This window comes from Mustela erminea, chromosome 6 (assembly GCF_009829155.1).
Source record: "Mustela erminea isolate mMusErm1 chromosome 6, mMusErm1.Pri, whole genome shotgun sequence".
Taxonomy (NCBI): Eukaryota; Metazoa; Chordata; class Mammalia; order Carnivora; family Mustelidae; genus Mustela; species Mustela erminea.
In genome coordinates, this window is record NC_045619.1 from 129,711,826 (window position 1) to 129,739,041 (window position 27,216).

The window sequence follows — 27,216 nt, forward strand, 5'->3', positions numbered from 1 at the left end:
CCCCAGCTTGTTGTCAAGGTGCACATGAATGATAACAGCACCAAGTCACTGATGGTGGACGAGCGGCAACTGACCCGAGATGTTCTAGACAACCTTTTTGAGAAAACCCATTGTGACTGCAACGTAGACTGGTGTCTTTACGAAATCTACACAGAGCTGCAGATCGGTAAGTCTCATCCCCCGTGAGAGACTGTGCTCCAAAAACACAGTTTCTGGAGCACAGTTTGTGGGTTTGCTATATGATGGGTTTGGGCCTATTATTAAGAAGAATTTGGTTCAAGGCTATAAAGACTTGCCATAAATCACTCCCTTTATGTCAGATTCAGTGCTTGCCTCTTCGTTTCTCTGCGGTGAAGAGACTCGGATTGTTGCAAGGGACTACAGCATTGGAGGATGACAGTATTGTCATTGCCACTTCTCTAGTGGCTCCATAAGGAAAAGAAAGTGACAGGATGATACCTCTCACTGCATGCTTATGAGTAAATTGAGCCGATTTGGGGAGGACCTGAGTGTCTATAGCTAATATCCTTTAGACTTTGCTTCTTTATAGCATAACTCTGCCGTACATCAGTGTTCATTTCCCTTTCCATTGTCCCCACTCCCTTTGTCTAATTGAGGAGGCTCAGCCCCAAAGAGCAAAAGACAGTTGGTCAAAATGGATAGAGTTTAAAAAAAGAGAGAGAGAGAAATAAAAAGGCAACTAAAGAAATACCCTTGCTCCTTCTTCTCATTGTTAAGATCACTCAAAGCAGTTTCCACTCCCCTCCCCCGCCCCCGCCCTCAGGAGAGTTTGGTGGAATACAGAATAGCCTGCCTTAGAAGCTTTCAGTGAATTTTTTTTTTTTTCCTGAAGTAAAAGTTCTACAGTGAAATAACCTCTTGAAGTACTTTTCAACTCCTGGAGTCAAATAGAGAAATGAAAACCTTCCTTATGTTTAGGTTTAGTTCCAACATGGATACATTATTTTTGGGGTCTTAGGGGGTGATGTTTTAGAGCACGTATCTCATGTCCCACAGCTTCATTCAAAGTTGTTCAGCCAGTTACTACTTCATGGTCCTCCACATGGATAGGAGGTTTACCGCCATCTGGGACTATTTAAAGTCAAAAATGCTAATAAGAAAAAAGTGCAGTGACTGGCCATTCTATGATATTGTATTTTCATCTGTCTTTTTTTTTTTTTTTTTTTTTTATGGCAAAGGAGTTGAAGACCTGACACTGAAGAAGAAATACAATAGGGGTTTTAGGTGTGACATCATGTAAGAATTAGGGATTTCTAAAAACCAGTGAGAGGTGGGAAGCATTGTGTTTAACTCAGTACTAGTTTATTTCTCTGTTGGAAGGCCTAATGTCTTGGGTCCTTAATGCTTTTTCTCGTTTCATCAGAAAGGATTTTTGAAGACCATGAAAATGTTGTTGAAGTCTTATCAGACTGGACAAGAGACACAGAAAATAAAGTGCTGTTTTTGGAGAAAGAGGAAAAATATGCTGTGTTTAAAAACCCCCAGGTAAGATAACTTGTATATAGGTAAACCATATAAAGATGGAAGATTTTATTTTAGGGTCACCTGTATACTAATAAACGTGATTCATTATCTCACAATATAGCACAAATGTATTCCTTTCAAAAAACACAAACCCAACTCTTAGGTCACATGTCAACTAATAGGCCCTTGAAGGATTTAGAAAGAAAAGAAGCCAATTTGTTTCTTTGGATTCAACATCTCTGTCTATTGACTAATCCTCTTCTTCTGTCCTTATTTCCATTTGGCTACATTAATTCATTGTACCTTAATGATTCACTAAGGGTCATTAATGCTTCGTGTTTTAAAGACACTCCTTTTTGCTGTTGCTCATACTTGGTGCTTATTGATGCTGGGATAACTAAAGAGAACACCTAGAAAATGTACTATTTATTGTGATTTAATTCTACAGTCTACATAATAAAAAGCATTATTCCCCTTCCTTCAAGTCATATGTACAAGGATATCACAGAACTAGGGGTCTTTTCCTTTTGGGGCCACCAGCCAACTGTAATTGCAGGAGAGTCATTAAGTCTTTTTGGAAAGTCAAAGAATGTTAGACTCAGAGGAGATCACTGGATACATCCAGACACCTTTATATTTTACAGAAAAAAAAAGGCACCCATTCAGGGTGCCTGAATGGCTCAGTTGGTTAAGTGACCAACTTTTGCTTTTGGCTTGGATCATGATCTCAGGGCCCTGGGATCGAGCCCTGCATTGGGCTCCATCCTTAGCGGGGAGTCTGCTCGAGGATTCTCTCTCATCCTCTCCCTTTACCCCTCCTCCTGTGCACTTTCTCTAAAATAAGTCAATCTTTAAAAAAAAAAAATAATAAATGAAGTCCCCTATCACTAGAGGCAGAAATAGAAGGATGCTCTCAGCTTCCTCATGAGAAAATATTCTTTTCCCTGCCCTGTGCTTTTTTCTAGAGTCATCTCTAGGTTTTGTGCTGTAGCACTGACAACAAAGCAATTAAGTACTATTGTCTTTTTACAAATATTGAATAGTAAAAGTATGGTTGACCCTTGAATAACACATTGGGGGCTCAGGGGGACGTTAGGGCCATCAATCACCTGTGCAGTTGAAAATCTGTGTATAACTTTTCACTCCCCAGAAACTCAATTACTAATTCCCTACTATTGACTGGGAAGCCTTACCAATAACATAAACTGTTAGTTAGCACATGTTTTGTATGTTATATGTAGTATATAATGTATTTTCACAATAAAGTAAGGTGGAAAAAAGAAAATATTATTAATAAAATCACAAGGAAGAGAAAGTATGTTTATAGTCCTGTATTGTACTTATTGAAAAAAAAATCTGTGTATAAATGGGCCCTGAGTTGTTCAGAGATCAAGTGTACAAAGTTTTCAAACTGTAACTACCTTCAATGGCATGATTTAATGCCTATATTATTTAGGGTACCATCTCAGCTTCTGTAACAAGGAGACTCCCCAAAATCAGTGGCTCTCATCCCTGTCTTTTGCTGAATGTATGTAGGCTTTTTTCTTATATATTTGCCTACAAGTACAATTGCAGGACCACAGCTTATGCACATATTTAACCTTAGGATAAAGTTCGAACAGTTTTCCAAAGTAATTGAATGATTTGCCTTCATTATTGTTGAATGAGAATTCCTGTTATTCCAAATCCTTGCCAGTCCTTGGTGTTGCCATGAAAAAAATAATAAATTTAGTTACTCTGTGTGAATGTATAGAGGTATCTCCTGTGGTTTTAAGTCAAATTTCCTATTGCCAAAGATTTGAGTACTTGAACTATCATCCATGTTAAATGTCCGTTTCTGTGAGGTGCCATGATTCTTAGCCTCTCACCGGCTTGAGTGGGGGGGCAGGATGTGGCTCTCACAATGTCTCCACACCTCTTTATGTTTCTTTTCTCTCTTGGATCTTGGCCCCTTGAGTCCTGGTTGCCTCCATTGCTCGCCAAAGCCTTTGCACAGATTTTTTTTTTTTTAAAGATTTTATTTATTTATTTGACAGAGAGAGATCACAAGTAGGCAGAGAGAGAGAGAGAGGGAAGCAGGCTCCCTGCCGAGCAGAGAGCCCGACGCGGGGCCCGATCCCAGGTCCCTGAGATCATGACCTGAGCTGGAGGCAGCGGCCCAACCCACTGAGCCACCCAGACGCCCCTGCACAGATGTTTTTTAATCAGCTTTTCTAGCTCTTTTTGTGGAGCTTTGGTCTAACTGCAAGCTACTTTATCACAGGAGGAAGCAGAAATCCTCCTGCTGAATTCTTCTGGATAATAATATGTTCTTAAAAACCATGTAAGTCGATTCTTCTAATTGACAACCACAATTAAAGACCATAATGGAAGTGGAAGCGCTCTTGAAGTTGGTGATTTTAAGTATTTCCATTTCCTCAGTGTTTGGTTGGATAATCTGTCTTTTCTGATCAGTGGTCCACATGGATAGCTACTTCAGCGTGCTGACCATAGGACTCTTTCAACTTGTTCTTGAAGTAGATTGTGACCATTCCTGTGTTGATATCATGACTCCTAAAAGGGAGGCTTTGTAATTTTGAAATACCCACAGTCACTTTGTAAGAGCTGTATGCTGAGACCCTTTGATCGTTTTTAACAGGAACATTTTTTTAAGTTTACACCTTAAAGGAATAACAAATCCTAGAGAAGAGTATTTCCAGAGGAAGTTTCTTACGGAAGCACAATCTGGAGATTCTTTTAAGTGCCTTAGATTTTCTCCTTAAGCAGTGTCTCAAGCAGGTAATTCAAAAATCCAGATATATCTTGTGTTTCATATTTGGGTTGTTAGTTATTTGTCATCATTTACACATAGTGGTGAATCCCAGAACAGAGTACTACATAACTGATACCTGCTTCCGCTCCTGAGTCCGGGCTACATCTGTGAGCCTACAGACTTGATCTTCAGGCCCAGCTGAATTAGGGCACTGTCTAGGAACTATGTCAAGTGTTAGTTAGAAACTGCATGAAGAACTAGATTCAACCAGAAATTATCAAAGGAAAAGGCTAAGACTCTGAACAATTTATTTGTTCTTCTCAAAAAGTTTCAAAATATTGAAAGTCTTTCCTATATTGACTTATATGATGAAACTTTAATGGAATTCACTCTGTTCGCTTGGCGATAGCAGATATTGTAGAATATCCGCTTACATGAGTAACCTGCACTATTTATGGAGAATACAAAAATGAAGATTATCTTTGCTGTTACAGCTTTAACTTGAGAGCAGTGTAGGACATAGACCGTGGACTAATGCCATCTCAAGATTAAGTCCCAGTACACAAAATGCTCCCGACAGTACAGAAGAGCCTTAGTGAAGGTGTATGCGTAGAAGTTTAGTTTTGTAATTACCACATTAGTTCATAAAACCCAAGGTCAGAAGAGCAGTGAAAGTAGGAACTGGGCAGTCAGTTAACCCTACAGTTCTAACCATAAGGCAAAAATATCCTGCACACAGATGCAGAGAGAGTGCAGCTCTAGGCAAACCACAGATCATGCTTGCTGACAGTTACTGACTACAGAGCAATCTTGCCCTGATTTAGGGTGAGTGAAGGGAAAAAAACAGCATTGTGTTTATGACAAAACAGAACCTGACCAGAAATAGCATCTGAAAGACCTTCTAGACAATATATCAATACAATTAATTAACTGCAGGATTCAGAAGAAAATTGTAGAAAATTATTATCTTCAGTAGAAGGCGGTCAGATGTGGTCCAAATAAACCAGTGGAAAAGGCAACTAAATAAGAGTAAAAGAAAAGAGAATGGGAGAGAAAAGAAAGGAAATGGGAAATTAGAGTCGGGTCTGGAAAATGCTGAGATGGGACAGAGGACCAGCTGCTGTGGAGCACAGGGAGGGCGGGGAAGTTTACTCGGAGAAACTAATGTGCGAGCATTCACTTGGTAAACCTGTGGCGGTTAGCCAGGGGAAGAGTAGAGGGGAAGCAAGCACTCTACGCAGTGGGTGTCCACAAAGTCCAAAAGGAAAAAGGGACGTGCATCTGGGTCATGGGAAATGGTCCTATAGCTGACCATAGAGCGGTGAGCGTAGGGACAGGGAGTCACAGCGCATTCAGATAAACTGGTGAAAAAGAAACTTGTCAAAATAGTATATTAATTAAAATAAAAACAAGTCAGAAACAAATGTTTCCAGTCACAGTTCATGTAGTTGTAATTGTATGCGATTCATTTAAAGAGCATTTTCAGGCAGGTTGGTCAGTTTCCAGCGTTCCGTTATTTTTAAGAATCCAATTACGACCATCAATGCCTACTTTGCCTATTTTTCTTTTATATTAGACTGCATTTCCCTGCCACTGTGCGATCTAACTTTGCTATCATGACTGAAGCTGTTGAATAGAATGTGCTGTACTCGTTGTTGGCACACAAAGCTGAGCTTTAGACTTTGTTCTTGCAGAAAAATGATTCATGGAAGTAGAGATGATGAGCAAAATGCCGTCTGCCAAAGGTTATGATATGAGAGAAGGTTCTGCAACCACTGATAATAGTCAAGGGTACTGTTCGTTGTAGTCAGACTTGGGGGTACTGTGCTGATTCCTGCCATCTCAGGGTCTGTCAGAGCTGATGGAGTCCTCACCCCTGTCGGCACCCACTGTTCCTGGACGAGGTCCTTGTCTGCCTGGCTGGGAGCAGTACAGTAGCCAGTGGCATCAAGCCATTGGCTTATATGCACTTCACTCATCAGTACCTCACCCCAACTCAAAACTTGAGGAATAGACGCCAAACAAGCAAAACTGGCTAAGAATGAAATCAAGAGGGGCACCTGGGTGGCTCAGTGGATTAAAGCCTCTGCCTTTGGCTCAGGTCATGATCTCAGGGTCCTGGGATGGAGCCCCGCATAGGGCTCTCTGCTCAACAAGGAGCCTGCTTCCCTTCCTCTCTCTCTGCCTACCCCTCTGCCTACTTGTGATCTCTGTCAAATAAAGAAATAAAATATTTTTTTAAATGAAATCAAGATAAAAAGAAGAAACTTGAAAAAGTCTGAGAGATGGCCCTGAAGTCTTCAAGATGGATAAAAATTTACACACTACTAAATACTGAGAGTGTATCAGAATCAGTAAGATCTATATGCTCACATCCAGAATTTTTCAACACTAGTTTAAACAGATGCAAATAATGCAGTGAACAGCATATTATGGATCTTGCCATCATATTAAGGAGGCTAAGTATAGTTTCATGGCAATTTGATTTCCCACCAGCCACCATGTAGGGAGAGAGGCAGGAGGGGAGATTCCAAGCCATAGTGCAGGATTATCAAGGCCCAGAATCAAGGTAGTATCCCATGGCCAAGGATAGAAAGACCCACTGAGGCTGCTGTGGAGAATGCTACGGGGACAGTGGTGTGCAGGGCCAGGCTGATGGGCCTGCCACACTGCGCTGACCTTTTTCAGCTTCATAAACAAGGCATTTTCTGTTCAAATGTGCCTTCTACAAAACTGCCTCTCCCCAGAAAGCAGTCTCATGGAATGGCCAACACTTTGGGTCCTAAAGTCAGACGGCTGGGATTTGAATCCACTCCACTGCTTCGGGGTAAATACCCAGTAGTGCAATTGCAGGACCATAGGGTAACTCTATTTTTAATTTTTTGAGGAACCTCCACACAGTTTTCCAAAGTGGCTGCACCTGCTTACATTCCCACCAACAGTGTAAGAGGGTTCCTCTTTCTCCACATCCTCTCCAAAACTTGTTGTTTCCTGTCCTATTAATTTTGGCCATTCTAACTGGTGTAAGGTGGTATCTCCATGTGGTTTTGATTAGAATCTTCCTGGTGGCTAATGATGATGAACATTTTTTCATGTGTCTATTAGCCATTTGCATGTCTTCTTCAGAGAAGTGTCTGTTCATGTCTTCTTCCCATTTGTTGACATGATTATCTGTGTTTTGAGTGTTGAATTTGAGGAGCTTTTTATAGATCTTGCATTGCTTTTTAGCTGTGGGCCCTTGAGCAAATCATCTAACTTCACCAAGTCTCTATTTTCTTGTCTGAAAATGGAGATAATTTGTTCTTAGAAGTGTGTGGTGAGAATTAAAGGCTGTCATCCACACAAAGTGTAGTAACTGTCATTCTTTTAGTTTGCTTCATCATAGAGATCAGTCTGGAGAAGAGAAGCGATGGAGGCACATGGGAGGATGGTAGCAGCTCTCCAGAAGGCATCAACGATGTTCTTGGATCAGGGTGATCCCACTGGAGCCAGGCCAGACTTCGATCTGGGACAGTGGTGTTGTATAATCTCAGAAGTTTTGGGCAGGCACTCAAAGAAGTATGATTAGGAGTCTAACCTCAGGGTACCTGCAGTGGTTCAGGACAAATTGAGTGGGTAAGGGTTTCATCCCTAGGTTTCCCAGGATCCCAGGCATTTGCTCAAGGACTACCAGCAAACATTTCTTGAGCATCTACATTGTAATGGAATTAAGCCAGGGAAGGAGACTGTAGGTGAGATACAAGGCCAGTGGCTATGTGCTGGATGTAATGGGCAGAAGGAGCAGGAGTATCTAGGAACTACTGTGAAAATAAAAGAAGCAGCCAGCATTCTTTAGGAAGTGAAGTCCATTCTTTAGCAGAGGCCAGATGGGTGACATGGGGGGGGAATACCCTGCTTGGCTGGGTGCCTGGAGGTAGGTGGTCAGTAGCCAGTGAACTAGAGCCAGAATGCCATGGGCTGAGGAATGGTGGTTAGCCCCATATCCTAAGCACCAAGAACAGAGTTGTCAGAGATGGGGACCTGTTCCAGCCCAGGGCCCAGGGTATAGACTTTACGAGATATAGTCTGATGACCAGGGAAATCCCGGATGAGGAAGGGGAGATGTCATGTTCTACTCGTTAACAACTATGGCTATTCTATAACTGAGAAAGTTTCCCAACGCTTCAAATATCCCAGAAAATTAAGCACTTTCTCAAAGAGAAAGAGTCTGAAGAAATTCTTTTTTATTTCTAATTTGCATTTCAAGTAGGCCTGATGACTAGGAGAAGAGAATAAAAGGATGGGGTGTGAGGCCACATGGAATCCCACAGGGAATGAAGGACAGGCCTCTGTGCAAGCCCCCCTCCCCCAGTATTTATTAAGACCTGGGACAAGACTGGATTGAAAGCATACATACCATATATCCATATATTTAAAGTTCTAAATCAAATTAATAAGCAGTTAAATGTGTTCTGTCCTCCTACCTTAGGGCCTTCATAATGACCTAAAAGTTTGGACTAGTATTCTTAGGTTTCTTTGAGTTCTGTGCAAGGTGGTTTCTTGGAGCTGCTCATTGCCTGCCTCTGGACTGCCTCCCTCCACCCATCCCGTCCATCCTGCCCCATGGGAGCCTTGCATGCATGATGCGAACCATCCAGCCCAGAAAGTAGGCTCCAAGCAACCCATCACTCCCGTGCAAAGAGCTGCCCCTTGGCCACCCTCTGAACTAGGATGCACACTCTAACAGTGCCATCTGCCCTCAGGAAGATGGATGTAGGGCAGAGTCTCATGGTCATTTGGGCAGGGAATTCCAAGGCCCTGGGTTTGTGGAGTGTGGACTGAAATGTGGGAAGGTCATTGGCTCCAAGTGGGCATATCCTTTTGGCCCCATAGACTTGTCGCATGTCAAGTCTGTGACTTGACAATATATTTCACTATATCACAAGTGAGTAGGGGAGTGGCTGGGTGAAGGTCAGAGCAGGGACCCCCTAAAGAGTGGAGTCAGGGTAGGGGCCCCTCTTGCTCAGATGGTACCGCTTCTTTTGGGTAAAGTGGGTTAGTACACCTATTTATTATTTATTTATTTATTTATTGGAGAGAGAGTGTGTGTGTGCACATGCACAAGAGGAAGGAGTAAAGGGAGAGGGGGAAGCAGACACCCCACTGAGCAGGGATCCCAACACAGGGCTCAATCTCAGTACCCTGAAATCATGATCTGAGCCGAAGGCAGGCACTTAACCAACTGAACCATCTGGGCACCCTTGGACACTTAGTATCGTAACAATAGCAACTTTATTTAAAAAGCAGCTTAGTTTCTCAGCCTGGTTGTCATTAGAAAATTCCTCTTCGCAGTTGATTGGAAGCACAGGGTCATCTGCTATTCCCAATTAAGCGTCAGCTGTTGAATCCGAAGTCAGCTGTGATCTGAAGAATTTCGTTTTCCTAGGGTTATGCTGACACAAAGTCCCACTATGCAAAGACCAGTGATGTTGTCTGAAAACCAAAAGAGAGGTGTCAGAGCTGAGGCGTGTGTCCGGAGGTAGAACTCCCCAACATTAACATTAGCCATTCTTCTTGCCGGGAGCCTTCATTTTTCAAAGAAGGTACTGGCAAATCAGTTAGTATAAGGTGGCTTGCTTGTTGAATTGCTTTTTATTTCTTTCAATAACATATTTTATTTTTCTGACTTCAGAAATAATGTCAACTTATTGTAAAGAAAAAAAGGTGACAAACAAAAGAAATGACATTTAAATTATCCGTAATCCTGCACTCCAGCAATGACCATTGTTGATATTTTAGGCAATGTTCATTCCATCCTTTGTTCTGTTCCATAACTGAAATTTGGCAAATTTCCATAACTGAAATTTGGTAGTTCAGTGGTGTCTGCCCGAGTGAGGAACAGAGAGAGAAACTCAACCTCATTCTGCTCCTCAGGTGCAGAAGGGTGCCAGCCACTGAGGGAGAAAATTACCTCATGGCGTCTTTCCGCCGTTCCTTTCCAACCTCCCTCTCCCACCTAGGTTCATCTTTGACAATCCAGGACCAGGCCCAGCAGGAGGAAGTCTTAGAGTAATCACATTTCTGGTCTCCAGTATGGCTTCCTATTTTAAAGGAAAGTCTACCCTTGGCTTCAGTGCCCTAGAGCCCCACCCCAGCCAGTGTGGGTGTGTGTAGCAGTTAGTGTTCGATGCATAAAAGCAGCCTCCGAATCCCAGGGGCTAACAGCCACAGACATTTCCTCTCTTCTGGGTCCGCAGGTCATCCTTGGCTCCAGAATTTGAGTCAGATCTTGTCTCTTCCATCCTCAGACCAGCAGCTCCCAGTGACACATTCTTCTCATGGTGAGCGGCAAGAATACAGGAGGACGTTTGGAAACACAGGACATGGCCTCTCGAGTCCTCTGCTCAGAACTGATGCCCTGTCCCTTCCATGCACATTCTGTCCATTCCACCCACATTCTTGCTCTGTCAAAGCAAGTCCCATGGCTAATCCCAACACAAGGAGGGCAAGGACATGAATTCTGCCCATCGTAGGGGGAGGCACTGCTCCATCACCTGATGACAGGCCATGGGTATATTCTGATACAGTCAAGAAGAGAAGAATTGGAAGGGACAGTCTGGTCATTAGCTGTGCTCCATTTGTCCGCAGGCATAGCCAGACTGTTCACTGGTGGCTTGAAGATACCCAGTCCTAACTACCTCCTGGCCTTGGAACATGCTTCTCTTCCTGCCTCGAATGTTTTCCTCCTTCCTTTTCCCTATCTGAATATGGAACATCTTTCAGGCCAGTTCAAACTTCGACCTCCTCTGCAAAGTCTTCCTTGACCATTTCCACCTACAGTGGTTTTCTTCCTCACTGAAAATCTATAGAAATAGCTCATTTTGCATTTATTTGTACTGTGTCTCATGTAGCTCCCCATCTACAGATCGTAGCCATCTGTTTATACTTATCTTCTCAATGAGACAGAAAAAGATTCTCAGGAGCCAGGAGTATTTTACATGTAAATGGTGCTCACAGGTATTTATTCACGGGCAGATACTGCTTGGTTTGTTCTTAATTCCAAGAAGGTGGTATTTTTAAAATAATGTATTTTTAAACACATTTTTTTAAAGTAATGCTGTTTCTTTCCTTTCCAGCTGCCCCCAAATCTTGCATTTTCAGTTGTGGAAAAGGGAGCAAGCTGTAACTGAAAGTCTCATTTCCCATTTTAAAGTTCTCTTATTGCTCAGCTCGGATGATCCACAGTCCCCTGTGTAACAGATAATGAGTTCACTCCTGAACTCTGCTCCTTGCCTCAGAACAGCCCAAATGGAGTTGGCTGACGACCCGACTGAAGAAAAGCTCTGACCCAAGGTCAATCAGTCCGTTCTAAGGTCTATGCTCCCCAACTCCAGCTCGGGTTTACTTTGTGTTTTTTCCATTTTCTTTTAAACAAAAACAGTATAGCACCATCTCTTGGAGGGGAAAAAACTTACTCTGAAGCTGAAAAAGTGAGAGGGGGTCTCAGAGAAAAATCTCAGAGCAAGGACACAACTACGAATCCTGACTCTTTGGGATACCCTCATCAAATGAGGCCCTTTGCAGTTTGGAAAGGTTCTTCACTTACCTGTCCCTGCAGAATGTGACACATGTTCCCCTTTTCCCAGATGATGAGGAAAACCTCTTGCTACAGAGTTTACTCTTGTTCTCTGTTCATTCTTCCAACTCACACATAATTCCCATTTCCAGGACTCTCAAGGAAAGAGTGCTTGCAGACAGCACTCTGCCTTCATTTTTATGACTGCTTGTTTTGTTTTGTTTTGAGAAAATATACATAACATGGAATTTACCACTGTAATCATTTTTAAGTGTAGTTCAGGGACATTAATTGCATCCACACTGTTGTGGATCTGGATTCGTTCCTATGGTATTTAGAGCATTTTAATGCTGAGGGGGAAAATAGGAAAAACTCAAAGTTTTGGCACTGATTGGACTTAATCCTTCTGCTTCCTTATCTGTAAAATAGCAATATGCCTATGTTTTGGGGTTCTTGTAAGTGAGATCTCGGCACAGAGTTCAGGCAGGTGGTGTATGTTACCTGTTGTGGTTAATCATGGTCTTCAACCCAAACATGTAAAATAAAAATAGTTTCAGAACCCTAGGTGGTAATCACACTGATTCATGATATACTGTCCTTTCAAATAAGTAAAAGTCAAAAGTCTTGAAAAAACATATTAAAAGATAATGCAATAAGAATTATCAAAGTAATTGTACTTGATTTATTTCCTCTATTTAAGTTGGCAAATCACCATTTTTATGCATCCTGTTTCTTGGAAATGTCCTGATTTTGCTTATTTTGTTTGCCTCCACTCTGCTTCCTTCCCCTCTGTCCAGTACACTCTGTTTTTAAAAAATATTTATTTATATACTTCCTTATTAAGTTTCTATTTTAATTCTAGTGTAGTTAACATACAGTGTTATATTAATTTCAGATGTAGAATATAGTGATTCAGGAATCCCATACGTTACCCAAGGCGCATCACAACAAGTCCCCTTCTTGATCCGCGCCACCTGTTTCACCCATTCCCTCACCCACCTCCCCTCTGGTAACCATCAGCTTGTTCCCTGTAGCTAAAGGTCTGTTTCTTGGTTTGTCTGTCTGTCTGTCTCTCTCATTTTCCTTTGCTTGTTTCTTAAATTTCACATATGAGTGAAATCATATGGTATTTGTCTTTCTCTGATTTATTTCACTTAGTGTGCTATTCTCTAAATCTACCCATGTCATTGCAAATGCGTGATTTCATTCTTTTTAATGCTGAATAATATTCTTTTGTGTATATATACTACATCTCTATCCATTCATCTATCATTGGGTACTTGGGCTGCTTTTTAAATTGGGTATTGTAAATAATGCTGCAGCACATGGGGGGGTACATGTATCCCTTTGAATTCATGTTTTTTTTATTTTGGGGGGAAATACCCAGCAGTGTCATTACTAGGTCATAGGGCAGTTATATTTTTAACTTTTTGAGGAATCTCCACTCTGTTTTTCACAGTGTTTGCACCAGTTTGCATTCCCACCAACAGTGCAGGAGGGTTCCCCTTTCTCCACATCCTCACCAACACCTGTTATTTCTTATGTTGTTCATTTTAGCCATTCTGACATGTGTGAGGTGACAGCCCATTGTAGTTTTTTAATTTGTCTTTTTCTGATGATGAGTGATACTGAGCATTTTTTCATGTGTCTGTTGACCATCTACAGTACACTCTGTTCTTAAAATTCAGTGTCAGTAAAAATCATACAGGAAGCATGTTGGAATGCAGATATCCAGGCCCCATCCCAGAAGTTCCAGTTCAGTAGGTGGGGGTCCCAGGAACATGCATTTTGCTGAGCATCAACCTAGTCTGGGGAATCACACTTGGAGAAACATCCTTGTTATATAAATAAATATTTGTGTCTAAATTCAGGAGGGTCCTAGGTGCCTAGGTGGCTCAGTAGGTTAAGCCTCTGACTTCAGCTCAGGTTATGATCCCACTGACCTGGGACTGAGGCCTACATCGGGTTCCCTGCTCAGCGGGGAGCCTGCTTTTCCCTCTCTCTACCTGCCTCTCTGCCTACTTGTGATCTCTCTCTCTGTCAAATAAATAAATAAAATCTTTAAAAAAAAAAAATAGATTCAGGAGGGTCCTTATTTTAGTTACTGTGCTCCAGAGGTATATGTTCTAGTTTTAATACATTTTTTCATGCATTATGTCATAAAACATTTTCACTTTAAAATCTTCAGTGTTTTAATTATGATTGTGGTCACTCATAATAATCAGTTTGTATGTTGATACCTCAGTTATAGTGATTGTGTGAAGACTAACCCTTGGATACTCGTGATTTTCTGGAAACATTCATTTAACATTTAATTTCAGCCATCTCATTGATACTTGGTATTAAGAAAATATGATACATAGATTAATAACAAACTCCACTTAGAAACGAAGCACCCATTCATTAATGCTTTTAAACCATGGTCTTTGTAAGGCTAGTTTTCTTTCCAGAAGTGCCCTTTCTTCTTCCGTCTGTCCCCAGAAGGTGCCAAGCAGCAAACTCCATGCTGTGATTGACCTAAATGGTTTTTAAAAATTAAAAGTCATCACCGGCATTTATAAAACTCCAGATTTCGGGGACACTTGGGTGGCTCAGTCAATTAAGTGTCCCTTTGGCTCAGGTCATGAGCCCAAAGTAGTGGAATCGAATCCTGCATTTGCATAGGGCTCCTTGCTCAGTAGGGAGCCTACTTCTCCGTCTGCCTGCCATGCTTTCCTCCCCTTCACACACACACATAAATAAATCTTTAAAATGAATAAATAAATAAAACTCCATATTTCAGTCTTCTCTTAATAAGCCAGAATATCGAGTTCACACGGCCTTGGGATATCACATGACACCCACGAGCCAGAGAAGTCTGCCTCTTACACTTAGAGCACAGGCTCCCCCTGCTATCCAGACCCAACCTCTTCCACAATATTAGGGTCTCCCAGCCTCCAGCATTGGGCACATGTCGTAGACAATGGAATTTAACAACTAAATGGTGTCATATCCTTTGCTAGTGTTTTCAGTCTTACATTTGTGTCCCCATTGACCATGCACAGTAGCAAGATCAGAAGTATGCACGTAAGCCTCAGTGATACTATAGTCAGCACAGCATAGGGTATGAGTCTGCCCAGCTCCTACCGACCTATGCTGTGGTTCCCACTTCACTTCCTGTCGGTGTGTGCTCTCCCTCCAACAGGACCATGAGTTCCCTACAGTGGCTAGCATGGCAATGAACACTTTCTGATCTGCTCTTTTAATATTTTTTTTAATATTTTATTTAGAATTTTTACCTGGATAACAAAGGAAAAAAAGATGGAAAAAAAGATGGAAAGGAAACAAACGAGAAAATGAATGCTAAGAACAAGGAATCCTTACTTGAGGTACGTGTAATTTTGCTGAGGGGAAGAAAAGAGAAGGGTATTAACTGTATCTATTTTTAAATTATTTGCTTCTTGGAACAATGGGAGACCCTGAGACACACTGAAATTTTAACTTGGGGTTTTAAAATCAGATTATTACTAAATTATAGCTATTTAGATAATTAAACTGGTTCTTTGAATCAGTTGTTTAAAAGTATGGCTTCAGACTATATTTTACTTTCATGAAGTTGGGTTAGAAATTCTTGACTAAAACACTTATGAATCCACAAAAAACTCATCTCCGAACATTCCATGTTTTTCTTTACTTTAGTGTTCCATTGAAGTTAGGGGTAAGGGGTTTCTAAACCTTCTTTACAATTCTGTGATGCTCTTCCAGTAGCCAGGTGTGGTAGGAAGTATAAACTTTGGAGTTGGGAGACCTGGGCGTAGCGGAAACACAGTATCCATTACTGTGCACACGTTGGTGATTATCACTCTAGAACCATGTTCCAGAAGTTCATCTGACAGTTTTTTCTGAAACTCCTAGTGAGTTTTCACATACTAGCCATGCTAAAACTCAGGGATCTGTTCCCAGCACACAATGCAGGTGAGTGCAGAGATCGCTGGTCACAGGTGGGCGTGCTGGAGCCCTGGACAGGCTTTCTTCACCTTAAACAGTGTGTTGACCTTTTCTTGAGTTCATAGATTTGAGGCTTCTTCTGAAAACTCAGAAGACCTGGTGACACCTGGGCCGCTTTCACAGCCGGAGCCAGCTCACTGACATTGACGAGCACACCCTCCCCTTCACCAAGGTCTGGCTGGGCTCCCACACAGGTTTCTGTCCCCACCAAGTTCTCCAAGCTCTGTACCAGATGGGAGAGCACAAGAACCTTCTGCTCTCCCTGAGCTCCTGAAAACATGTTGCAAATTCTGCTTTGTGGGGCAAAGAGCGCAGTGGGTGTTTCCTGCAGAGGCCCAGCCGTGGGGATGATGTTCTCTGCTTTTACCAGGCTCCAGGTAGAGCTGAGCAAGAGAAAGCTCCAGGGGTCCCTAGCAACAAGGAGACTCAGGTCCTGAGTATACCTAGCAGTGACCAATGACGGGGACTGACAGACATGGATGGGGAGGGTGAAGTTTCCTGACAGCCATTTGTTTATCATCATTGCTTGTCCATCAACTGTAAATCAGGGACTGCTTATGCCTTGATTTATACAATTGCCTCAATAGTTTTTGATATAGGAATTCAGCACTGTATTAAAAGCTGGATGTGAGAGAAAATACAAAACACATTACACCATGCCTAATCAGCATTATCCTGCTTTCTAATTTGGACCAAAAATCTGATTGAAGAGATTATTGACAGGACAACTAAGGCTAGCTAAATTGGGGGAAAACAGGAACAAAAATGTATCCCAGCTCCACTACATATAAATTTACTTGCAGAGTACAAAATTAAAAGTTACCCTACATTTATGAGATGGAATGAAAGGAAGTTGAAAGTTATAAAAAAAGAAAGCCCAAAATATGGGCTTTGATGAGTATTTGAACTAGGAGATAGAATGACATGTAATTTTAGTGTACTGCTTTTTGAAAGAAATTTACTAAGAATTATATAATTGAATGCAAGTTTTGACAGTTGAAAATCTATACCTAGAAAATGTACTCTGTCCCTTTCCTTTTCTGATACTGTAGCATTAATTGCTTTCTTTATTCTTCAGTAAGAAAACCCTCACAAGAATAAATTAACTTATCCGTATTTAGGTATAGGATTATATATTCTAATTTTTCTATTTCCTAGCAGTAAAATAGCATTTTTTTTTTTTACTTACAGGAAAAGGAAGAATTCCTCTATTTACCAACTTATAATACAAAATAATATGATACAATATAATATAATTACAGAAATAGCCTTTATGTAATTTTTACCTTTACAGTAAGCCAAGATTGTGCTCACAACATTTCTTGTGAATCTGGGCTACTATGACTTAGTTTTTCTAAGTAGAGGAACTGAGATTGAGTCATTTGCCCACATTGACAAAGCTAAGTGGTGAAGAAGTCTTGAGTCTAACTCAAGAGCTGAGATTCCACCACCATGGTGTCCCTCCTCTCTTTCCCCAACTAGCATGCAATGTAAGTGTATGCATTCCGAGTTACAAACAAATGACTTCTAGCTTAAAGCCTAGTTTGCCTTAGTTTGTTTAAATGTGAACAAAAATGTGGTTTTTGTTTCTTTCGTGTGTTCTCTATAATTGGAATTTCGATTTCAGGAAAGCTTCTGTGGGTCATCCATTATTGTGCCCGAACTTGAAGGAGCTCTCTACTTGAAAGAAGACGGAAAGAAATCCTGGAAAAGACGCTATTTTCTTTTACGGGCTTCTGGAATTTATTATGTACCCAAAGGAAAGACTAAGGTCAGAAGGAAAAATAATCTCTTCATCAAAAAACCATTTTATGGAAATGAAACTAAAGAAATCCTCGGGTGGCAATTTAAATGCACTAGAAATTTATGTTGTTAACAATGTTTATACAAACACTTACCCTATTCAGACAGAACCACAGAAGTCCTTTTGAGTTTTTCTATAGCTTTCTCCTGAAGGTGAAAATTTTGTATGTTTTAAAGTCAGATTTCAAAAATTATGGCAGAAGCACTTTCCTACAGATTCATTTGTTACTTTACATATCTATTTCTGAAGATTTTTTTCCCCCTGTATTTACCCTATTGTTCTATGGTCATTATAGTGAACTTCCTTTATCTGGAATCCTAGAGGTATAAGTGTTGGGAGATCTACATTAAGACCATAGCCCTTCTACTCTGAAATTTAAATTGTTCTCTGAGGTGTACTAGATTCATTTACCTGCATATTTTAGAGGAGGATTTTAGGTGTCATTAAACTACTTGGTGGGACGCCTGGGTGGCTCAGTGGCTTAAAGCCTCTGCCTTCGGCTCAGGTCATGATCCCAGGGTCCTGGGATCGAGGCCCGCATCGGGCTCTCTGCTCAGCAGGGAGCCTGCTTCCTCCTCTCTCTCTGCCTGCCTCTCTGCCTACTTGTGATATCTGTCTATCAAATAAATAAATAAAATCTTTACAAAAAAAAAAAAACTACTTGGTGATTTAGGATTATTGCCTCAGATCTACAAGCATATCATAAATTCTTCATCTTTGAAATGAATTTTGACTCTCATTCTGACCGTTAGCGTTTTCTAAAACCTTTTTTTAGAGGCTTGGAGCATTTCCACCTTTTGCTTGAAAAGCTTTAGGATACTTCTCCCATCTACATCTGGGGTACGCTTAAGCATTTTGCCTTCACTGCCAAATCCAGGGCACCACCAAATGGCTTAGGTGCAAATTGCAGGCTTCTTTTAATAAGGCTTGGCCACATTCCCAAGCAGGTGAAATCCCGGGAAATATCCAGGTCTGCTCCTCTAGTTAGAAGACTCTCTGACCTCTGTCGGAAGGCAGGAGAGGCATTATGGGTAGGGCTTGGTTTAGGGCAGCTACTGCTCCTACTTACTGTCAATCTTAGAGAACTAGTACTTTCCCATTTGTGCCATCTTCAGTTCAGTCCCACACTGCGGACGTAGGAACTGACCCACAGATAATTTTATTTTAGAAGTGTTTGGGGGGCGAAGTCTTTAGCATGGACATGTAAATGAGATGTATAAATAAACCCATCACAACAGACTTAGTGATAAAATGAGAAGTGTTCACACTGGCTTTGGACCAGAGTACTTTGTATCACTGCTACCATTAACCTTGGAATGGAGAAACAAGCCAAGAGTCAAGAAAAAGAATAAGAAGTAGAGTTTTTGGAAAGAAGGGGCAAAACTCTCTTTAGTCACATTTGACATGATTGTCTACCAGACAATATAAGACACTCAACTGAAAAACTATTAGGACCAAATAAATTTACGAAATGAGAAATTCTTTTCTTTTGTATTAACAATATGCAAATAAAAATATAATGCAAAATATTTTATGCATAGTAAGAACAAAAAATACAAAATACTTAACAATAAACTTAACAGGAAATGTTCAAGACCTATGTGGCATAAAATATAAAATTTAATTAAAAAGAAGTGAAACAAAAAAAAAAAAAAGAAGTGAAACAGAACTGAAATAAATAGAAATGTACTATGTTGGTGGATGAAGAGATATTCTCTCCCAAACTTTCTATATATTAAATCCTAAGAAAAAATTTTTTTTCTAAGATTTTATTTATTTGTCAGAGAGGAAGACAGAGAACACGCACAAGCATGGTAAGAGGCAGGCAGAGGCTCCCCACTGAACAAGGAGCCTGATGCAGGACTCAATCCCAGTACCTTGGGATCATGACCTGGGCCAAAGACAGCCGCTCAACCAACTGAGCCACCTGGGCGTCCCCCAAGAAAAATTTCAATAGGATTGTTTTGACTTGAATTTCACAGACTGATTTTAAAATTTATCAGAGGAGTGCCTGAGTGGCTCAGTTTGTTAAGTGTCCAACTCTTGATCTCGGCTCAGGTCTTGATCTTAGGTTTGTGAGTTCAAGCCCCATTTTGAAAAAAAAATAAAAATTAAATTAATCAGGAAGAGATATTGTTAACCCCCCAAAAGGTTGTAAAGAACATTAAGGTAGAACTCCTTCCACATGCCAAAATATTAGGTAAAAACAGTACAAGCAGAGAAAACAGATCAACACAGAGATCTAGTAAATTAGGGAAATTAAAGTGAGCATTTTATACTAGTGGGGAAAGAATATGGTATTTAATAAATAACATTGAAATAATCATATATCCATTTGGAGAAAATAGTTTCTTACCTCGTTCCTAATTAAATCGTAGATTGATTAAATGTATTTAGAAAAAAATATAAAATCTTCTTTATATTTTGTTTTAAATTTTCTGAGAAAATACAGGTTAATATTCTTATAATTTGGGGATGGGGAAACCTTCAGCAAGGCTAAGAACTCAAAATTATAAAGGAAAAACTTGACAAATTTGTGTTAAAGTTTTTAAATATTTTTTAATTTAAATTCAATGTAATTCACATTTGGTGTATTCGTTTCAGAAGTAATTTAGTGATTCATCGGTTTCATATAATACCAGTGCTCATTGCATCAAGTGCCCTCCTTAATGCCGTCACCCAGTTACCCCAGCCCCCCCACCCATGTGTTTTTTTAATTCTTTACTGCTAAAGATACCAAACAGGAAGTTAAAGACTAGCTCTGGAGTTAGAGAGTACATGTAGCATCTATATACAAATATGAATATCCATAAAATATTAAGACCTCAAGAAATCAACAAGGAAAAAAATGCCCATAGAAAAATAACAAAGCTTATTAAGTGAAAATGTACAGGAAAAAAATATCAATAACCCGTGAACAACTAAAAAGTTGTTCTGTCTTACCTGTAGCATATCAGGGAAATGTAAAAGGAAAGGTGAAATATATCTTCCTATGAGATTGCTAAAATGAACAATCTTGATAATATCCAGATTTCAGCAGGAATAAGAAAAATGGGTACCATCATGCTCACAAGGTTGGAATATAAACTGGTACAGCCAAATTGGGGGACAATTTAGCAAGATCTATTCAAATACAAAGGGGAGTACCCTTTCAGATGGCAGCTCTGCATTTTGCAGTCTGCCCCACGGAAATATTTACTCATATGCACCATGTTTTTTGCAAGAGCAAAATATTGCAATAATCTGCTGTCATCTGTGGTAAGAATGGTTATCTGTGGTAAGCTCTGCATTTTGCAGTCTGCCCCACGGAAATATTTACTCATATGCACCGTGTTTTTTGCAAGAGCAAAATATTGCAATAATCTGCTGTCATCTGTGGTAAGAATGGTTAAATAAATCATTACGCCATGGAGTGGAGTGCTGTGCGCTCATTCCGTGACTGTCATGTATTCATCTGCATGTTTGGACGTAGAAAGACCCCAAGACACTGTTAAGCAAATAACAAGTTAATGAGCAGTATTTGCAGTAAAATCTCATCCTTCTTAGTTTTAAAATTGTATGTGTATATGTATGTATGTGGGTATGTGTACACATACATATGCATATAACTGAAACATCTGGAAAAATACGTCTAATATATAAATATATGTAATTCATTTAATTATATATATGTGCAATACATTGTTCTTAAAATTATGATGAATAGGTTTTCTTCAATTTAAAAGAAAACAAGACTTTGAAAATCCAGAATACCTTACGAGAAAAAATACTGTACAACCATCTTTGAAGGAGGAATTGTGCACTGAGGTGTCGCGATTCTGCCCTCTACCTTAACCTGGTAAAGCATTACAGAATGTGGAGGTAAAAAAAAGGAGTAATATGGCGAATTTGTAATTGAAGTGTAACCGAATATGTAGATTAGAGGTTGCAGTCCTCACAACGCACATTATACATGGAGGAGAGGTTTCTGTCTCCATGGCAACCCTGCCAGCACCGAAGAGAAAGCATGAAAGGAATCTTTTTTCCTCAGGCAGAAGTGCATGAAGAGTGTGCTAATTTACTGAACATCAGTTTTACCTCTTATTGTTCATCCTGAGGAGGACTTTTTCTTTTTTAATGCTCAATCATGAAATCCAGCACTGACTTGGAATGACAAAAGCCAGAATGAAATTCCTGACGAGTGGTCAGTCCCCTTGTCCCGGCTGCATCAGTAACTGGCGTGTCAAGGTCAGCCCATCAACTCTAACCCCTAGAGACCTGGTACAGGTGCTACAAGAGCAGCACTACAGTACTCCTCTCCATTTCCGGGTCTGTGGCGCCCCGTGTTGTCTCTTTAACCTCTAAAAATGCCGGCTTGACTTTTGGCACATATATACAGGATAGATACTTAAATAAGTTACCTACAATTCAATATTTTTCTGCTAATGTGTAATCCTTAGTTGTACCATCAAGGACAACCTTAAAAAATTATTAGTTGCCAACTCCACTAAGATAAGCTTTTTCGTTCTCTTTCAGACATCTCGAGATCTGGCTTGTTTTATACAGTTCAAAAATGTCAACATTTACTATGGGATTCAGTGTAAAATGAGATACAAAGCACCCACTGACTACTGCTTTGTCTTAAAGGTATGTCGTAAGAAGTCCTTGATTTAGATGTGTGAGCAATTCGAGTTAGTATTTCCTTTTAAGGGAAAAAAATGCTAACTGTCATATAATTAACCACAACTGTATCCTAATAATTTTTTCATTTTAAACCAAAATAGGAAAAGTGGAAACATTTCTGCCCTCAGTTCCTGTTTCTGAGTCTAAAACTTTATAATGAATCTATCCAGGCTTCTTTGTCACTTATAAAAATATTTGCAAGCTCTCCATATTGAACAGATCTGATACAGTTTTTCAGTTTCTTTATCAGACCATTATTATGTTGTAAGAAGCTTTTAGAAATTAGGAACTTTACAAGATGTACTAGAAAAATACAGAAAATATAAAATTAGGAAAAATAACTTTTGTCTAAAAATAGCACTACTGGGTCTTGAACCTTCTTAAGGTGTATGTTATCAAAAGGCAATTATCTGGTGTTTGGTAAGGTTGACATTAGCACCATATTTTGGAAGGTTGGACAGAAGTAACTGTTTTCTGCCAAATTAACAACTGACTCCCAGGAATGGATTCGGGGAATTTATGTAGCTGTTCTGACCATACCACCCCCTCAAATACCATAAATTCTTCTCAGCCCCTCAATCACATCTCACACCAAAGAGTGCGGGTTATAGTTATGGCCCAAAGCTATGTGCAGAATTTCTCCTGAGAGTCAGCTCCCTCATTTTCCATCTGGGATAGAAGTCTGTGGAACAGGTAGCAAATAAGATCAGGTTCCTGGTGAGTATCTTTTGTAGGTTGGTCACCCATCCCCCACAAAGGAAGAACCCCATCACAATGTTCTAGAAATGTATGCTGCCAGACTCCGTGTGGGTGTCCTTGTCCTCCTTGGCAAAGCTGTCACCTCTCCTGAGGAAGTGGTTCAAAGTCTATACTATAGGTTTCTATCATTTTCATAAGTGGAGGACAACACTTAACATTTAGCGTGTAGAACAAACATTCTTGGTAAAGGAGCACATCACTAGAGATGACCTTGTACCCGCTGTCATTTCAGAGGTGCCCCACTAGTGTGGTATTATCATGCGTCTGTTACTCTAGGAGCTGGTTGTCTCCTAGACCCAAACATTCCCAGAACCCTGACAGTGCAGGCAGCCTGGGCATTCATTCACTCGTTTGCTCATTCATTCATTCATCTACTCAATATTGACCGAATGCCAGCTTCCTACTAGGTACTGTCCCGGCGCTAGGAATACAGAAGTGAAGTTCAGGTCTTGATCTCAGGGTCATGAATTTAAGCCCTACACTGGGCTCCTAAAAAAAGCAAGCAAGCAGGCAACCAGGTGGTGGCTCAGAGGCCACTCTCTAAGACTGCTGTTTGCTTGCATACAAAATCTCTGCCTTGTCCCACCCCTGCCACCAGCCGGCCTGAACCGTGTCTTCGTTGTGTTCCTAGCTAACCCCAGAGCCCTTACTTGGAATTCTGAGACCCTGAAAAGTTACCAGACTGGAGGCCTTCATTTCCACATGTTCTTTCCAATGCCCACATCTCTGAAGCAGGAAGAAGGTTTTATGTTTTGTTTTGTTTTAAAGATTTTATTTATTTATTTATTTATTTATTTGACAGAGAGCTAGAGAAAGAGCCCAAGTAGACAGAAGAGCAGGGAGTGGGAGTGGAAGAAGCAGGCTCTCCACCAAACAGGGAGCCCAACGTGGGGCTCGATCCCAGAACCCTGGAATCATGACCTGAGCCAAAGTCAGACGCTTCACCAACTGAGCCACCCAGGCGCCCGAGGGAGAAGGTTTTGAGAGAGGTTCTGAAGTGCTGACCAGTAACTGGACAGCCCAGACTCATGGTAGAAATAGAAGTTCTAAGACTCTAAACCCACTGACTCAAAACACTTAAGGATGGGGCCCAGGCATTTTTTGCTTTCCCTGCGCACGGCCAAGTTTTACACATAAGAGTATTAGAGTGTGTGTGTCTTACCTCTAACACCCACAGGTAGGGCTTAGCTGGCAGCAGAGTGTACTTCCAAGTGGACAAATTGAATGACAACTGTCAGGAGGGAACAAAGGCCCTGACCCCAGGGCTGGGGCCCAGAGACTGGAGCAGGGATGCCTGGTGAGTGAAAGAGAAGATCTCAGACCCAGAGGTTCCCAGGATGAGGTTTCAACACTTCTGGTTCTTGAGTCTGCTTTGTGCTGACCAGGTCAGCTCCTGCACTCACAGAAGATTTTAGCAGCTTTTCCCTTGCTTTCTGCTCAACTCGATCTTCTGTTTCATCCCCTGACATCATCTATACTCTTCTCGAGGAGTCTCTCACCTACGAACGTCTCTAGTCCGCACACCTTCCCTTCCAACTGGAGAAGACAGAGAAAGGAAGGACTGAGTTGTCCTGGCTTACTTCCTGTTTTCCTCTAAACTTAATCTAACAGTCATCATCCTTCCAGCTTTGTGTCGCAGAGGAAAAGTCTCCTTCCTCCATGGCCAGTCCCTCCACCAGGAGCCCTTCCCTGGGACCGCGCACCCAGGACTCCCTTTGGCGTCAGCATCTTCACCCTCTCTCCAGAGGATTCTTCTCTTGGGCTGTAGCACATCCAAATAGTGTGACGATCGGCGGGGGTTCCAAATCACTTCCCTCGGTTTGATCTGCCCCACACCTGTGGCTTCCGCCTTCCCTTTCACTCAGATTTCTTGAGCAAGCAGTATGCTCTCATCATCCTCAACTTTTATTCTGTCGGTAAAACTCATTCATTCCAGGGACGCCTGGGTGGCTCAGTTGGTTAAGCGGCTGCCTTCGGCTCAGGTCATGATCCCAGCATCCTGGGATCGAGTCCCACATCGGGCTCCTTGCTTGGCGGGGAGCCTGCTTCTCCCTCTGCCTCTGCCTGCAACTCTGTCTGCCTGTGCTTGCTCTCGCTTCTCTCTCTATGACAAATAAATAAATAAAATCTTTAAAAAAAAAAAAAAAACTCATTCATTCCAAAATATGTCTCTCCGGCCTACTGCTCTCCAGGACCTAGAATACGTAGAGAATAAAACAAAGAACTTGGCTTTGTGGTGCTCGCCCTCTGGCTGGTTTCTCCTCCCTCCGGTGCTGAAACCACTATTAAAGTTGCTGGTGAACAATCCGCTGTTTCAGTCCTCAGCCTTCTGGTCCTCCTGGCATCATTTGCTTTGGTGATAAACGCTTCCCCCTCACCCCAGCCCCCTCTGTCCACCTACTCCTCCATTTCTGTGGGTTCCTCCACCTCCCACACACACTGGAAAGTTCTCCAGGGTTCTGTATTCCTTTCTCACCAGACTCTAGCTCTTTCAGAGAAATCCTATTCACAGCCACAGCTCCTGCCATTGTCTGGATGCAAATAATTCCCAGTCTATAGAGAATTGTTTCACCTTTTCTCCCAGTCTTACACCTAAGATAACTACGTGTCCAAGGGCACTTCAGCCATAACCCGGCAGATGGTGACCCCAGCCTCTCCACCCTCACAAACTCCTTCTCTCTGCAGTCCCAGTCGAGAAGAACGGTACCATCACCCACTATACGACTTTTGGGGGGCCTCCATAACAAAGTTGCACAAGCTGCTGGCTTAAAGCAACAAAAATTTATGCTCTCACAATTCAGGAATCCAGAAGTTTGAAATCAAGGTGTCCGTAGGGTTGCTTCCTTTCGAAGGACTCTGAGGGAAAATCTGTCCCATGCCTATCTCCTAGCTTCTGTCAATTTCTAGCAAGTCTTGGCCTTCCTTGGCTTACACCCACGTAACGCCAGTCTCTGCCTCAGTCTCTGCCTCTGTATCACGTGGTCTTCACTCTCTGCACATCTGCTTCTTCTCTTCCCACAAGGACAAGGTCATATTGGACGAAGACCCACCCAAATCAGGTGTGACCTCATTTTGACTTGATTATGTCTACAGAGATCCTATATACAAACACAGGCACATTCACAGGTACCAGCCGTTAGGATGACAACATGTCTTTAGAGAGGACACAGTGACACCCATAATACCCAACTTCTTTTCCAGGCTACAAATAGAGAAATCATCCTAGAAGTCCATTCTCTTCCCTTTCTTGTCCAATCCGTCATCAAGCTCTGACTTCCCATCCGCCACGTCTCTCACCCAGCCCTCTCTGTCTGTTCTTCCTCCGCACCCCAGGCCCATCTTCCACATAACTGCCGGTAGCTGCCTGCATCCGTCTACTCTTCTAAAGTGTCTGGTGCCTACAGGACAATGTCCAGATGCTAGCCTGAAAACAGGCTCTGGACTCTGGCTCCAGCTCATTTTCTGCTTCTTTCCATGGCTCCCTGGCCTTAGCCATGCAGAATTTCTAGATGTGCCTTAGATGGGATCAAATGATAGAATACACTTCTTCCAAAGAGCCTTTCTCATTCTCTGTTTTCAGACTTTTACTAGGAAATTCACCATGTCATAGGGTACTCATATATTTGTTGACATATATCTCCTCCAGCAACATCCCAACCACCACTTTCTAATTATGGTGTGAGCCTCTTACCCTCCTTATTAATGACAGGAATATTTCTTAGCACCCAAAGGTATTTGGTGAATTCACAGGTCCTTAGTTCTTAGCCACTCCTTCAGCCTTTGGTTTTACCTTCTTGACACAGTTTTCTCATTTGTAACACATAGTTCCCTCAGTTTAGAGGATCTGTAAGATCCTTTTTAACAGCAATGTTCTGCAGTTGTCCTGACCCTTGTGTATTGTGCTGCATGAAAGAGCTTCTCTCTTTCAGGAGCAATGCAACCAAATGCACAAGAGTCTGGCCAATGGTACCAAACCAGCACTTATTTTTTCTTAAACCCCCTTGCAAATAATTTTTCAGTGAAAGACTTAGGAAGGAAACCCCTTGGCAAGATCCCAAGCCCCATGACTGGAAAACAAGCGCAGTGACTTTGCTGTATGACGCCCTGAGAGCCAGAAAGGAACCTTGTGCCCATGAGATAATTCATCTTAGAACCATAAAATCTGAGGATTGCAAGCTACCTCGGAGGTCAATGGACGGTGACTCCCCAGTA

The 27,216-nt window shown here is 41.4% G+C and overlaps 1 protein-coding gene across 4 annotated transcripts in view; it reads left to right on the forward strand.

Annotated features, from left to right (window-relative positions):
• The window catches only part of APBB1IP (amyloid beta precursor protein binding family B member 1 interacting protein), a 143,972-nt gene that overhangs the window by 63,598 nt on the left and 53,158 nt on the right, over positions 1 to 27,216 (forward strand). For 3 of the 4 annotated variants that reach the window (XM_032349665.1, XM_032349667.1, XM_032349664.1), the window contains 5 exons: positions 7 to 166; positions 1,385 to 1,506; positions 15,062 to 15,160; positions 17,407 to 17,550; positions 22,099 to 22,209. In XM_032349665.1, coding sequence (XP_032205556.1) covers positions 7 to 166; positions 1,385 to 1,506; positions 15,062 to 15,160; positions 17,407 to 17,550; positions 22,099 to 22,209 — 636 coding nt within the window. The remainder of the gene's footprint in view (positions 1 to 6; positions 167 to 1,384; positions 1,507 to 15,061; positions 15,161 to 17,406; positions 17,551 to 22,098; positions 22,210 to 27,216) is intronic. The other variant, XM_032349666.1, reaches the window with a different exon arrangement.